This window comes from Protopterus annectens, chromosome 10.part0 (assembly GCF_019279795.1).
Source record: "Protopterus annectens isolate FY-2018-M chromosome 10.part0, PAN1.0, whole genome shotgun sequence".
In the NCBI taxonomy this organism is placed as follows: domain Eukaryota; kingdom Metazoa; phylum Chordata; order Ceratodontiformes; family Protopteridae; genus Protopterus; species Protopterus annectens.
Window position 1 is genome coordinate 1,761,142,877 of NC_056744.1, and position 16,827 is coordinate 1,761,159,703.

At 43.4% G+C, this 16,827-nt stretch overlaps 1 protein-coding gene across 1 annotated transcript in view; it reads right to left on the bottom strand.

The window, feature by feature from the left end:
• LOC122812874 overlaps window positions 1-15,651 on the bottom strand; it is a 122,744-nt gene extending 107,093 nt beyond the window's left edge. Inside the window, exon 1 of the mRNA XM_044084918.1 lies at window positions 15,325-15,651. Coding sequence (XP_043940853.1) covers window positions 15,325-15,619 — 295 coding nt within the window. The 5' untranslated portion in view covers window positions 15,620-15,651. The remainder of the gene's footprint in view (window positions 1-15,324) is intronic.
• Window positions 15,652-16,827: the final 1,176 nt, after the last annotated feature.

Consider the following 16,827-nt stretch of genomic DNA (forward strand, 5'->3'; position numbering starts at 1 on the left):
GTTGCATTAAGGGCTAGATGGTTGTTGAGCATCCACTGTTCAGTGGAAGAGAAGGCGGCTTGTGTTAGATTGTTAAGAGATGTGATGGAAGGGGAGGAACAGATTATAGTAGCATCATCAGCATATTAGATGAGACTGGAGTTAGGAATGGTTCAGAAGAAATCATTTATGAATATGTTGAATAATAGGGGGCCTAGAATGGAACCTTGGGGGATGCCTGTGGATGTATTAAGGAAGGGTGAGGTAGCTTTTTTTCCATTTAACTGCTTGTTGCCTGTTGATGAGATAGCTTGAGAGCCACTGGGTAGAGGAGGGGGATAGGTTAAGTGTACAGAGTTTGGTAAGAAAGAGGTTGCGGGAAATAGTGCCAAATACTAAGAGAGGTCGAGGAAAAGAGTGGATACAAAGTGGCCAGAGTCACGGGCTTTGTTGATTGTTTCTAGGAAACAGAAGAGGGCAGTGGAAGTACTATGACCTGGTCTAAAGCCATGTTGTGCGGGGGTAAGAAGCTGATTATTGATGAGGTAGGGTAAGAGTTGTTGGTGTACACACTTTTCAAGTAGCTTAGAAATAGGGGATAGGATGGTTGTTGTTGTTGTTGTTGTTGTATCTTTCGGCTTTTTCCCGGTTAGGGGTCGCCACAGCGGAACTCCGGTCCACTAATGATTGTCAGTAGATTTTTATGTGCTGAGTTGCCGACCCTGATGCACAACCTTCAATGAAGATACGCCCATTCAGGCATGTCTCCACACAGAAGATGCTCTAGCTGAGAATCGAACAGGACAATGTCTTACTGTGAGGTGACAACGCTACTGCAGCACCACCACCAGATAGGATGGTGATAAGGTGAAAGTTTGGGATGTCATTATTATTGCCACCTTTATGGAGAGGAATAATAAAGGCCTTCTTCCAGAGCTGTAGGAACCTGGCTTTCTGAGATAGACCGATTTATTAGTATGCTGATAGGAAGACCAATGGCTTCTGTGGCTACTTCTAAGAAGTAGGAGGGAATTTCATCAGGTGCATTGGAACCAGGTTTTAATTTTAGGAGAAGTTTTTTTTATGGTGGCTATAGAGATGGGATTGATAGAGAAAGGTGGAGGTTGGGGGCAAGGGATGCTAAGGGAGGAAGGGATGGGAGCATGCTGAGGAGGGGTTGTAGAGGTGTTGGTAAAGGATGATGTTAGCTTGCTTATGGACTCTATGAAGAAAGAGTTAAATTGGGTGGCCAAGTCCATGTCAGAGGCATCTGGGTTGGGGCAAGGGTTTTCTTTTTTTCCCAGATTGAGGAGAGATGAGATTCTTTTCCAAAATAGTTTGAGATTGGTGGTGTGGTTGGTTTGGAGAGTGGAGAAATAGGCTTTGTGGTCTAAGGTAATAAGTTTTTTTGCTTTATTTCATAGTGTTTTATATTCATTTAGGACAATAGTGGTTTTATTTTTATGGTAACATCTCCAGGCTTTGTCACGGAGTTGCATAGTAGCTAAGGTGTTTTTGGTTAACCAGGGTACAGGGTTACTTTTTATACATTTTGTTTTTGGAGGGGCAAAGGAGTTGAGCAGGTTTGTGAAAGTAGAGTTAAAGTAGGATAGAGCATTATCTAGGGAAAACATTTTTAATGAGTTCCAGTTTGTGCTTTTTAGTGCATTTGAGAAGGTTTCAGCATTGAAGTATATGTACCTTATTAGCCAGGATGCATTATTGCTGTTAGTACCACTGACTGAATGTAATCTAACATTCTGTATTCTGTTTGTGTTCCCAGTGTCTGTGTGTCTATAGGCTGTAGCCCTGCAGACATTACCAAGAGGGAGTATGGCAGAGTGGGAATACACCAACTGTGTCATAGGCATGTCTCCTCAGTATTGTGTAGTACCACAGGCTCATACATACAGAAAAGGTTACTGCAGTACTGTCAGCAGGTCTCTCACAAGTGTAGCCATTACATTAAATGCAACAGATTCACCAGTGAACACCTGTTAACCCTGCCATGTCTTAGCCCCATACACTCAACTCTGATGCAGTTGGTGAGGGCATGCATGATACTACGTATGACAGGTTTGTGGTATGTATTCCTGAGTTCACAGGGAGGAACAGGGAGGCAAAATGGTATATCTTTTGCATACACACAGTAAGGACTGACAAATGGGATGTGCATACAGTCACACAAATACAGTTGACAATAGACAGAGTAGTAAACCTACATATCCACTTTGATGCACTGTACTACATACACATGACATGCTCCACAAAGATTATATGCACGGGACATAACCCACTACCTCTTACAATATGTAATGTTCTGAATGCCTTAATGGATGGTGAAATAACCCACCAGAAATAGCATCCTGGGTCATGTATTGTTCCTACAAGGCTGGACAAGTGATAGTTTAGCAGACGTTGTATCAGTATGATGTTTCAGTCAGGTATGATACCTGATGCTGACATGTGTGTCAATAGACTCACTGTGGCTGATTTGGCAACAATGTCACATACATGGGCATTGTTAATGGACACAGGCTACATATAGGTTGCAAACATCTGGCTATTCCATAGACATCTGTACAGAGGACTTGTATGGCCTGTACAAAGGTTTAACATGCTGCATGTAAGGCAGATGCCATTATGACACTATCTATAGTAATGCCATCGGGAGGTGGTAAACAGACATTGATGGTACACACATCAAAATCGTATAAGCAAAACAGGATAAGATCCTCACCCAAACACACACAAACAATTGCCAGTATTGAGATTAGAACCCCTACCTATATAGTTATTTCTACTATAGTGTTACTCAGTTATTAGATGCACCACAGAGCTTATATGATTTCACTTTGTCCCAAGGTACATCTAAGGTGAATGACATCAGCAGGCCTAGTAAAGTAGGGTGATGGGAAGTACAGGGTGTTACACAACTCAAAATGGTATAACCCACACAGTATATGAGTCTCACACAAACATACACACCGAGTTGCCAGTATTGAGACTAGAACCCCTACCTATCAAGTTATTTTTACTATAGTGTTGCACAGTTATCAGATGCGTCACAAAGCTTAGATGATTTCATCTTGTCCCAAGGTACTTCTAAGGTGAATTACATCAGCAGGCCTAATAAAGGTAGGTGATGGGAAGTGTATAGGGTGTTACACAACTCAAAATGGTATAATCCACATGGTATATGAGCCTCAACCAAATACACACATAGACGTACTTGCTGGTATTGAGATCAGAACCCCTGCCTATCTATGAATTTGTACTATAGTGTTACGCACTTACTGCATGCGCTACAGAGCTTACTGGACTGACAACTGGCCAAAGGTGCTGATAATTGCATAGCTGAGGTAAACTATTACAGGTGCCAGAAAGTTTGCCTTCAGTTTTTCCCTTACATATTGCTAGTTCTTTCTCTCTTGCACTTAAAATAGCCTAATAGCTTTGCACTTCAACAGGTTTTTGTATAAATTATTCTAGCACACCTGAGAGCCATCAGCAGTGGTCGTTCCTCATGGAATTAGCTCTAGTACTTAGTAGTTATGACCACCCCTCCTGGCATGATTAAAGTGCAGTTCTCTGTGCTTTCGGCCATTAACCTGGTGCACATGGGCATTCTGAGTCACTGTTGCAACCACCTCATGTACACAGACAACCCTCTCCTCTAAACTCCCAACACTCAGACTTGTGAGAGATACCCCTATATCATCAAATTGGAAGATAGGCCCTCTCCAGCCAAGACTGGACTAGCTGGTCAAGAGGAGAAGGTCAACACCTGCACCACACCACATAGACTACATACCCCTCCAGAACACCCACTATCACAGCTCTGACATACAAACAAAACCCACACACCAACCTTCATAGAGGCAGTCAATAGACATTTACCCAAACAGCAGAGACCACCAAGACATACACCCACTCAACCACCACAACACAACACAAACCACAGGACACATATCTCACCTACACAGTGTGCCCCTCAACCTAAGCCCCTAATGCTAACCACCTTGCTCAATGCAGTAATCATAGGTGACTCAATAGTGAGGCACACAGATGTCCCACTCACTAGGCTGAATATGGAGAAGGTAACAGTCAGCTGTCTATCAGGTGCCAGAATCCAACACATAACACACCCAGTCAGGTCACTCCACAGCAACTACAAGTATCAATCTGTCATTGTCCATGTGGGTATAAATGACCTGAGAGACACCTTCTTGGACTACATGAAAAGAGATATAGTGGAGCTCTCAGATTATGTGGGCCAGGCAGGTGTGACAGTAGCCCCAAGCAGTATACCACTGTCACCCAGAATGATACTGCAGTACAAAAACAATTGATTGACTTCAACAATTGGCTTAAGTGTCTGGTGTCATCCTCAGGGGATCCAGTATCTGTCTGCTTGGGATGACATGATTGACAAACCATGATGCCTTGCCAGAGATGGCCTGCATCTGTCACCCCTGGGTTTCCAGGTACTGGTTAAGTAAGTCTCTTGCCACCCCTATAGTACCTTTTTAGGCGGTGTTCCAATGAAATTACCGCCGTAACAGTTATAAATCAATGCAATCTGAGGGTCATGCTGCTCAACACTAGACATCTACATCTCAAGATGCAGTCACTAAAAGCACTCCTCAAAATGGAGAACATTTACATTTGTGCTGTAATGGAGACCTGGTTTACAGCAGCAGGCAGCACCCCTGCACTACCAGGCCATAACTCATTCCACACCTATCAGTCCCTAAACATGGACCACAGCTCCAAAGGTGGTGGTGTCTCCATATTCATAAAGGATATGCACACTTCTAGACTAATATCCCAGCATAATGCATCTGAGATAATTCAGGTACAGCTGACATTGGGTAATAGTGCAATCCAGGTCATAGCCTGCTATAGGTCCCCATCCATGTTCCTAGAGTCTCAGTCTACATTCCTCAACACCCTGGAATCTATAAAGGTCCAGCCCAAACACTCTCATACTAGGAGACTTCAATGACCCCTCCATCAACTGGGAAAAGTACTTAAGCACAAATACACTAGCCCAATGATTCCTGAAATTTATCAGTTCCAATGCCCTGGACCAGCTCATTCTGACCCCCAGTAGAGGAAGCAACATCCTTGACCTGTGTTGATTACTAACATATGGGACCATTGCTCAACAACAGTACTCAGTCCCTACCTGGTCAGATCTAATGATAAAGTACTCACCATGGAAAGCCACATCTTACACACACACTCCACAAAGATAACTACCTTAAAAAACTTCTCCAAAGCTGGCTTTGGACTCCTAAAAACAGAGGTGGCTAACTTCACAGCACCCATGCCAATGGAAAATAGCCGAATGACTGCCAAATCATACATGAATGCACTGTACAAACATGTACATAAATGCATGGAACTAGCCATACCCAACAAACCCAAAATGCTCTCCTCCAAACACTGGAGGCCAATCTGGTGGTCCCCTGCCATTAATAAATTGTACAACAGAAGGAAGACACTGTTCCAGAAAAAGGTGGAGTCCCAAGACTGGAAAAACTCCCTTATTAGCCTCAACAACAACTTGAGATCCCTCATGAAATCATCTAAAGACAGCTATAATGACAGAATTGCAGCAGACACTGACAGCAAACACAAAGTCATTGATAGATATATGAAGAACCTCCACAGCAATACTCAGAAGTGCTCTGAGTTACTGCACAATGCTACCTGCTATACTGAGTCAACAGATATTGCCAACATTCTTGCGAACACATTCAGTGCCAGCTTTACCCCTCTCTCCCCCCTAGGTGAACACTCACAATGCCAGAAGAATGCCAAGTACCCAGCATCACTGCAGCCCACAATAAACCTGCATTGTCCACGGGCAAGACTACAGCTTCCATGGGACACATAAATATCCCTGGCTGTGTTCTACATAAACTACAAGGAGAGCTGGCACTACATCTGTGTGCTCAATTCAGTCATAGCCTCACCTTAGGCTGTGTCCCTTCCAAATGGCACACTGCTACAGTCATCCCTCTCCATAAAGGGGTGGCAGCTACAGACCCTGGGAATTATTGTCCCATTAGCCTGATGAGTCTGATATGTACAGCTATGGAGAGCATCATCAGGGAACTGCTCAACAAAGATATAGGTAATCTTCTAACTCTGGACCCCACACAGTGTGGCTTTGTGAAAGGGAGATCATGCCTGCTCAACCTGGTTGACTGCTTTGAGTTAGTCACCAGGGCTGTGTATGATGGTAAGGCACTGTATACAGCCTACATCAGTCTGCCCAATGATTTTGATACCATTCCTCAGTCAGGAATTATCGCTGAACCCACCACACTAGGCATCAACCCCTATATCACTACGGGGTTGTAAACTGGCTCACAGATAGAACACACAGCATGAAAGTAACTAGCTCCAAGTCAGACAGCCAACCAGTCACAAGTGGAATCCCACAGGGATCAGTCCTGGGTACTCTCAGGAGTCCAGGCCAACACAAAGGAACTCTGGCTGACCAAGTTCACAGATGACTGCAAGCTGGGAGCCATCATTAACTCCACAACTGATGCAGACATCCTACAGAAAGGCCTCACTGAGACCAATGACTGGTGTGGAAACCATGACCTGAAGCTTAATGCCACAACATGCATCATCATCCCCTTTTTTAAAAACTCAGTTCCTACTAAGAACCACATCGATGGGAGCCCACTGAACACTGTAGGTGTTATAAGAGATCTGGGGACACAGGCTGACAGCAACCTCTCCTTCAACCACCACATTGCCACTGTGGTCAGGAAGTCCTTCTATGTGGCACATCTCATTACCAAGGGTTTCACATCCAGGAAGAAAGAGGTCATAATTTCTGTCCACTCTTTCCTCATTAGACCAATCATCAAGTACAATGGCCCATTTGGCATGTACCTCACTAGACATCTGCAACAGCCGGAGAAGCCACAGAGGTACCTCACAAAGATGACCCTAGGCATTAAACACATGTCTTACACAGACTCAGAAGACTCCAACTATTCTCTGGCTTATATCACCTACATAGAGGCAACCTTTGCTTGATTTATAAAGCCATGTGTGACCCAGCTCTTTTAGAAATGGTACATCTAAAGACATCCTAATCCCTCCACACCACACACTGCAGGGACCTATACCTCATTACCACAATCAGTACAACATGTTGGAGGGGCAGGCTCTTCACACAGGGATTGCTCATGCCCTGGAATAGACTTCCCATACATGTCAAGCAGAGCACCTAGCTGACCCTGTTCCAGAGAAATCTTGATACGTGGATGGGTAATAAAAAGTTCAGCCCAGGGATCACTCTAGTGGCTCTACTTGATACAGGCACTGGGAACTAACACTGGGTGGCAAAATGGCAGGGCACTTCTATGGGCTAGGCTTGTAAAGGCTCCAGGGCAATTAACCTAGTAAACACCTATGAACCTATAAGGGGAATGACATCAGCATGACTGATAAAGTAGGGCAGTGGTGGGACACTTATCAAAACACTTGTTCTTACAAATATACACACGTACTTACACACCCACACACACATTTGCCAGAGCTGAAAGTAGAACCTGTGCTTATCTAGTGATTTGTATTATAGCAGTTACACAGTTATTACACATGCCACAGAGCTTACTGGGCTGATGACAGGCCAAAGGTGCTGATAAGGGGAATGACATCAGCAGCACTGATATAGTAGGGCAGTGGGTGGGAGACTTATCAAAATACTCCTTCCTACAAACATATACACACATTTATACTCCCACACACACACATTTGCCAGATCTGAGATTATAACCAATGCCTAGCTAGGGATTTGTACTATAGTGTTACGCAGTCATCACATGCACTATGGAGCTTACTGGGCTGACAACTGGCCAAAGGTGATGATAAGGGGAATGACATCAGCAGGACTGATAAAGTGAGGCACTGGGAAGTGTTGTGGGTGGGAATGGCCTAAAACTGTTTTACCTACAAACAAACACACACTCCTTCACCCTCACATACACAACTGTGTCTCTCACACACACACACACACACACACACACACACACACACACACACACACACACACACACACACACACACACATGGCAGATCAGAGAGTAGACCCCCTGCCTATCTAGTTATTTGTACTATAGTGTTACACAGTTATCGCACGTGCTATAGAGCTTATAGGGGTGATAGGTGTCCAATGATACTACTAAGGTAAATGACAGTGGCAGATCTTGTGAAGTAGGGCAATGTGAAGTGTACGGAGTGGAACAGTCTCCTAATACTTAGACCTACAGGCAGACACACACACACACACACACACACACACACACACACACACACACACACACACACACTCATACACACACACACAAACACACACACACTCCATGCATGCATGCACACACACACACACACACACACACACACACACACACACACACACACACACACACACACACACACACACACACACACACACATACACACACACACACACACACACACATACACACACACACAAGTGATGTGATATTATAAACCCAACATCAGTACTGTTACACAATGGGGCTCACATTGTATGCTGACAAGTGCAACTGTTTATAATTGGTATGCCACTGTACACATCATTGTATGCCATTCAGGGTATCCGTGTGTGTGACTCACTCTGTGTGTGTCCCCTTGTGTGTCTCTCTCTATCACTGCCTGTCTCTCACTTCCCCACATCTATGTGTGTGTGTATGCTTGACATATGTTGTTACCTGTTGCCCATATATATGTGTGTGTATCTCATGTGACGGAGATATATCACATTTGGGCCACCTACAGCTAGCTGAGAGTAATCCTTCTTGATGTGTGTGTGTGTGGGGACAGTTGAGGTGTACATGAGTGAGATTCCATTCCAGAGATAGGTGTACTCCAGTCCAGGGTTTTGTGTGCTAGAGCCATACCTCTCAAGGAGTACACAGGACTTTCTTCTGGGTACTTGGTTTGTCTAGCAGACTGCCTAATGCCAGACATCCTCAGATCATCACAGTGCTTTACCAGAGGAATACTAGTTGTGTGATGCATAGACAAATATTATGAGGGCAGCTATGTACATTCTTGCCCAACAAGGACATTTGTGAGGTGTGGCTACAGCCAGTATAGTAATGATATGCTGTGTACAGTCCAGCCACTAGATGATATAAGGGCTGGAGATCTCCTGCTCTGCTTGGGTGGTATCTTTCTAACATGAGATGTCATATCCTTGTGTGGGAATACCTTTCACCTGTACATTGTTTGGCAGGTTGTCCAGGTGTTTGGCTAGAGGTTTCATCCTGTCTACATAAACTTGTGTTTTTATGGAAAGTTGGTTACATATAAGTGTAGAATGATGTTACAAAACAATGACAAAAATTACTGTTTCAGACTAGATAACCTTCAGACAATTCCTGCTACTGCAAACTCCTCATCCTACCAACTTTCTCAGTATGTAAGGGCGATGTTTACAACACATGCCTATCATTGTGCCTTTGTTCCACTTTTATTTCTGCCCTTGTCCAGACATTTTGCTGTCAGAGGTTGGGGGTTATGGGTGTAGGTACAGAGTGCATTCTGTTGTGCAGGCATGCCCATTATATGCAAAAGCAAACATAAGAAAAAAGGATTATTGAGAATAACCACTGGCAACAACACCAAAAAGCAGTTATAGTCACAAAAGCCTTGGCACTTCAGCTACACATCCTTCAAGATGTCACTAATATGTGTAGAATATTCCACATAGCACTGTGACTTCCATGTATGTCAGTGGCAGAGCAGTGGGTGTCACTGACATGCATAACAGTTGGCACTGCAGTTATCTGCACATGGCCCTGTCACCGACAACACTGTACATAGGGCACTACAAGACGACTGCCAGGAGAACATGCTGGCCAGATCCAGACAGTATTAAACACACATACACACAACTCATTGACCCCTGCATGTTGTAGGCAGGCAACATGTTTTCATGTGTATTGGTACAGCTCTGCCAATGTGTACTATGCTGCTATTTCCCTGCAAACATACATGTTACTGCATTTGTGTGCGTATATGGGTGGGGCACACCTGTCAACTGTACACATTTGCACAGACTGTGCTGATATCTGCTTTACATTTTGGTTCCATTTATCACACTATTGTGTCCAGTCTTAGGGACTGGATGCATATCAGTAAAGAGCACAGGTCAGGTTGTATTGGCATACATTTGAGTTTCAAACTTCTGACCTTTCATAGTCTTACTGCAACTGCGGGTCCTGCTCTGCTATCACTGTGTGAGTCTGTAGGGGGTTAGTCAACATTGCCACCATTTGTGTGCCTTTACCAGACATTTGTCTGTGGTTTTCTACTGCTGACTTGTTGTGTGGGTGTGAGGGATGGGTATGGGACCCCCACACTGACATCCATGCCTGTGACCTATGACCCCCTCAGTTAGTTGTCCCCACACATATACTGCAGTGGGATTTGCCACCTTGAGTACTACTGCATAGCATGCGGTGGCCAGTTTGGGCCAAACATTTCCTGGTGTCCCACACAGCTGTCAGTTGTGTCCTGCTACCCAATAGGTCACCTCATTCCCTTGCATGCATGCAGCATTACCATAGATATTCTAGCAGACCATACTATTCCATTCCTTTATTGTTAAGAAGACTCTTTGTGCTTGCAGCAGTTGTGAGGATGGTGCTTGAGGACTGTCTATGTTGGATGCACACAGTACACTGCCTATTCATGGTAAGTTACAGGTAATATTATGTGTGTCATCCATTTTCTGTGTGTGCGATTCAGAGAGAGGTGTTAGTCTCTGGGGTCCCTACAGGTCAGTGTGTGCACTATGTGTTGCCTCTTTGCCAAGGCCTGAGCATACTGGGCACACCTCCGTCTGCCTACAGGGTCAGGCTCAGGGGCCTCCTCCTGTGAGCCCCTCTGTGCCTGTGGGGACCTTGGCAATGGTGGGGGGCTGTGTGGCCCTTCCCCATGTTGCAGCTGTTTCCACAGGATCATATTGTGTAGCATGGCACATACTATGAACATGTGTGCACATGTGGCTGGAGAGTACTGCAAGGCTCCACTGAATATGTCAAGGCAGCAGAACTGTGACTTGAACATCCCAAACACACACTCTATAATGATCCTGATTTGTGCGTGTGCCTCATTATGGCATTCTTGTGTGGGTGTGTGTGCATTTCTGATGGGTGTCATCATCCATGGCTCCAGTGCATAGCCAGCATCCCCCATCAGATGGCCATATGGGATGCCCCCACTGGCAAATACCTGGTACAGCTGTGACAAATGCCAGATGTGGGAGTCGTGATAGCTTCCAGGGCTGCCAGCACACACATTCATGATAATATCCTGGGCATTGCACACAACCTGGCAGTTGATGGAGAGGAATACCTTGTGGTTTATGTAAACCTTACCCTGTTTACCAGGTGGTGCTTTGATATGGATGTGCATGCAGTCTATGGTACCCCTCTACTGGCTTTAGGTGTGAGTTGAGGCTGGCACAGCTCAGTTATTTGCTGAAGTATGTCTCTGTCCACCATGTAGCGCTCTACTATCTCAGGATCGTGTGCATGCAGTCTATGGTACCCAGTACCTCTGGGTATTCTGCTACATGGTGAAAGAGACCCATATTGCTGGTCCTCTCCTCACAGGTGCTAGGAAAGTAAATGTGCTCACTGGCATGTGGTAGCATGGCACCCAGGAACTGGGGGAGTACCCAGGATATATATGCCTGTGAGAACCCATGATGTCCCCAGTAGGTCTTTGAAAAGTATCTGTAGCTAGAAATTGTAAGGCTACACATACCTCGATATCCACTGGGATGGTTTCCCCTCTATTGGCTTTAGGTGTGAGTTGAGGCTGACACAGCTCAGTTATTTTCTGAAGTATGTCTCTGTCCACCCTGTAGCGCTGTACTATCTCCAGATCGTGTAGCCCCTGGTAAGTTACCCTGGGTCTGAACACTCTTCTCTTCCTCCTCCTTGGTCTGGGGTGGTTGTCAGCATTATCCTCCTCACTGCTCTCAGCCTCTAGCACACACTGATGAATCAAAGCAATGGCAGCCCCTAATATTTTTCCAGTTAAAATTCCCCCGCATGTATACACCAATGGTGCAGAGTTTGTGTGGAAAAAACAGACTGTAAGCTTTTTCCATAGTTTATACTGTTGTTCTGCAGATGCTGCTGTATGATTGGCTGACTATGATACATTCCACCTGTATGATTGGCTGACTATGATGCATTCCACTTGCTGGCTATGTAATTTGTTCTTGATTGCTTTTATTCTGCTATTTTCCTTTTTTTTTCTATTTTTCCCTTCCCATTTCCTCCCCTTTTAAGGCCCTCAGGTGTGTCATGCAAACCCGGTGCCCATATGTAAACAGTCCTGCTATTTCCGTTTTTTTTTTTTAGACACGGTGCACACCACGCAAACTCATTTACGTAAGGTAGACAGAACTGAAAAGCATCAGACACATCCCCTTGCGTAGCTGTGCTTAGCTAAGTTTATCTCTGCACCATAGGGCTCCAATGTGCTTACAGCATGCCTGACACACCCCTTTTTCGTGTCTGTTGCTCCTCCTAGTTACACTATTGTGCTAGAGCACCTACATGGTTAGATGCATTTTGGGACTTAGAAGATTTCTGTGATTCAGTAAATTTCCCCTCATTTGCATACCACACTGCCTTAGTCCATAGTTACTGCACTAACCCAGAGCCTTTCCTCTTGACAACCAGCATTCCCTGGTATTGTTTTGATTCTGCATGCCATAGATTATAATGGCAAAATGCAGATTTCCCCTAAAATTGAGTTTTCGCATTTTTTTTTACTTTTGGCACAATCCCATTTGTGCGCCTCTGCCCTATACTTAAACGGCAGAGATTGGCTAAAAAAAATAACTCTGATTTTTGTAAAAATGAAGCAGTTTTTCATACCAATGATCATATATTTGGCCATTGGTATGCCTAAACACTATAATACATGCTTTTTTGGGAGCTGTCATGCCTCCATTTTGTTATTTGCAGAAATGTATTCGGTTAGTAACCGAATACATTTCTGCAACTAACACTGTTCTTGCACGGATACCTGCCTGCTTGCTGAATCACTAATTCACCTCATTTGCATGGTTTTCACCAGCAAATTAGGTAATTAGCATTCTGCAGTGGTGTCTGTGCAGGAACAGTGTAGCCATACTCGTGCACGTCAGATCAGCAGTTTGCTGGATCGCTCAGCGGCCATATTCCATGCAGGAGCAGCTACACTCTTCCTGCATGAGATTTTTACCTTATTGAATTCCAGGGAATATCTTTATCACATGGAAAGGCTGCCAGGACAAGTTACAGAGCTTCATAGGTAAATACTAGACTAGCTAACCTTATAGCCACTTTAACTCTAGCCAATTTCCATCAAAGGTGTGAATCAAACCCTGTACCTTTTGTCTGTGAATTAAACACCTTAGCCATTATGTCAAGCCCTTCTTCTTCTACATCAAGAATGCCATGGACTTTTTACACTTCAGCAAGCACTACAGTTATGATAAGGTGGAATTCCTGGACATCACCATCTTTAAGGACAGGTACGAGGAGAAGCCCAAGGGTGACCTTTACAGAAAATGAGTGAACCTTCTTCTACACACTAACAGCATGCACCCCATAATTACAAAGGAAAATGTCATCAAATCACAGGGAATGAGACTAGCCAGAGTCTCGGGACAAATGGATTAACTTCAACTGCCACAAGATTTTCTGGAAAGAAAATACATTGAGAATTTGGAGGCCAACATACTGGGACTCATAAAACTTCTCAAGCAAAATAATGATCCATCTCTGCTGAACCCCATTAGAAGGAAACTATCACATGCCATGCGACCATGTATTAATGGAGGATATGACAAAAATAAAAGAAGCATGATCCTAACATATTCCAAGGATTCACATGTCATAAAAAGAAAAATGGTCTAAAACTGAAACATCAGGAGGAACCAGTCTATCAGTCAGGTTCTGGACCCTTAAGCATCATTCATTTAGCAGAAATGTGGAAGTATTAGAAGCTGGACATTAAACAAAAAATATAGTAATACATCGACAGAGGTACAGGCAGGAATTTTTCCTTGCAACTTCTCAGGCTGCAGATGTAGTGCATTTATTGAGGCAAAAGACACCATGCATTTTTTTTAAATCGGGCTTCTCGTCAGCTATGTTAACCAATGCAGACATGGTTTTGTCCGTTATTCAATCTACTGATTTTTAACAAAAGCAGGATTACATGATGCAGTCCGATATTTGATTAGGCAGTAGGTAAATTCAGGGGTTTTAGTATATTTACACTGCAGATGTTTAGCAAATACACTTAAAAAATAAAACTCTTACATAACGGTGTGGTTATTTTATATTTAGGGTCCCACAATAAATTTTGTAAAGGGGTCAGTCTTGCTCATTACAGTTTTCTCTAGTGAGCTCAGAGTTACAGGACTCATTTGTGGCATCTGTTTGCCCCACCATTATACCCTATCCTCAGCATTTTGAATGAATGAAACTGGGAGCACCAGTTCCCATCTATTATGCACTGTGTTTACTTAATTCTAACATATCACCAGAAATGTTATCTGCTTGCACTGTGCCTTATGCTGGTCTACATTTCAGAGAATACATCTCTTTCTTGATTTATCTAGTTAAGCATGCATTTCTAAACTACTAGCAAACAACTCCTGAAACACTAATGTCTTTCGCCTACATCACCTTTGTTAAACTAGTTGGCTGTGTTGTTTCCAAAATTATTTGTCTCAGGCCTTATGGCTGGGGTTTCAGCACTGATGCATTTTAAAAGGATAATAACCAATCTACCCTCCCCTGCCTGCACAGTGTACCCTCTCAAGGTGTACATTTTTTTGACTCGGCTATTCCCTCATAATGAGACAGAACTGCAAGTTGTAGAAACTGTCTCCTATAGGTGTGTTTTCTTCTATTCCATTAGTATTTTTAGAATAACCTCTCAGATAACAGATCTCTCACATCAAGTGTACAGTTCCCTTAAAAAATGGAAAGATTCCAGAAAAAAATCTGTTTCACAACACAGAAGATGGACACGATAATACTGCCTACATATGTACAGTAAGTCACATGTCTTTAATCATATTACCATACCAACAACATGACCGATTTTCTGCATTTATTTCTGTTATCACAAAAGACATGATCGGTGGGAAAATTTTGAAGGAAAGTGGTAATACAAATGGCATTAATTTAGTTTTAAAATGAGGCTTTTTTACAAAATGAAAACTTTCACTATGCACAGGAATGTGTAACTTTACAATACCGTAAATTTGTAAGTTCATCTGTTGATGCGCTGACTCTGCAGAGTATTCGACTTCACATTTATAGTCTCCTGTATCAGCTTTGGTAAGTTTACGGATTAAGATAGATGCATTTCCATTGCTTAATCCATCCTTGAACAGCCTCACACCTTTCCAGGTACTTATCTCCCCATACTGGAATTCTGCTACAGTGTGGCCTCCCTGTAATGTCCAGGTCACAGTCAGATGTTTCAGATCTATTACGGATTCACCAGTATCGAACATACAGCTTAGCAGCACATTAGAACCAGCTTTCATCCTGGTCTTCAGAGGACTTACGGATACATGTAGTCCAGTCCCTGCAAAAGAATGTAAACAAAATTAAAACAAAAGAAAGAAAAGGAAATGAATAATAAACTATGCCATGTGCACGGGGTTTTATGTCTGATACCCCTAAGTATGTGGTAACATTCTCGGCTTGTATAGGGTAGCGTATATCACTCAGTGCCACGGCACCATATGGTGCATCTGCTGTTATCTAATCTATTCTATCTCATGTTACAAATGTTGGGGGGTGGGGTAATGAGTCTTTGATAACCTGCTGATTCTGTGAGCTAACAACCACAGCTATCTGCTTGCACTGTCCACTTTGGCCAGTATTACCTCAATAGATCCATGGGTTCTTTCCAGAGAGACCATCAAGAAGCCAGTGCAGATCTCCCAGTATTAGTGGGAAACTAGTAGCACTCCCCATTAAGAAAACTTTCTCCATATATCCCAGGGAAAACTTTGTAATCACTCATCCAGTCTTCCAGAGAGGCTTTAACGGTTCTTAGGGAGGTACTCAACTCGATAGTAAGGCCAGCCTATTCCAGGAATGGAGGATACATTGGGTTAGGTATCTGTCATACCATCTGCCAAGGTTGATGTGATAGTACAGGTTTAGATCTCTAGAATAGGTGTTTGCATTGCCACGGGTTCTATTTAAGGGAGTTTGAAGAGTGCTGGGTCACTCATAGCATGGAAAGCTATACAGAAATTACCTTTATGGAGTCTGTATCACACTGTGTAGAGGAACAGGGCTTTTAGTCTATCAAAGTAACTAAGATTGCTGAGACTTAAGACTGTTTTTCTGAGGAAACACTGAAGTACCTCAGATTGCTTTTGTTACATATTGGGGTAAATGTCAACAGCTGCATTATATTCAATGCTGCACCTAACAAAGGATGAATAACAGGGGACTGTGACTTCTTTAGACCTTGAGGAAATACAAACAAAAGATAAGGTGTGCTAGTACAAGCATTTTCTAACCTCTGCAGAAATATGGTGATCAAAGGAGATTCTGTTATCAAGGTAAATACCCAAATCCTCGATGACTGCATCAAATTTAAGTGGAATATTATCTAGATGGTAAGCGGTAGTGATGCTAGATTTTACCAAAGGAAATAAAGCGGCATTTCCTAATGTTGAGGGTAAGTCTGATTAATACAAAAAGAATCTGTTCGGGTCTAGTCTTTGACAGACAA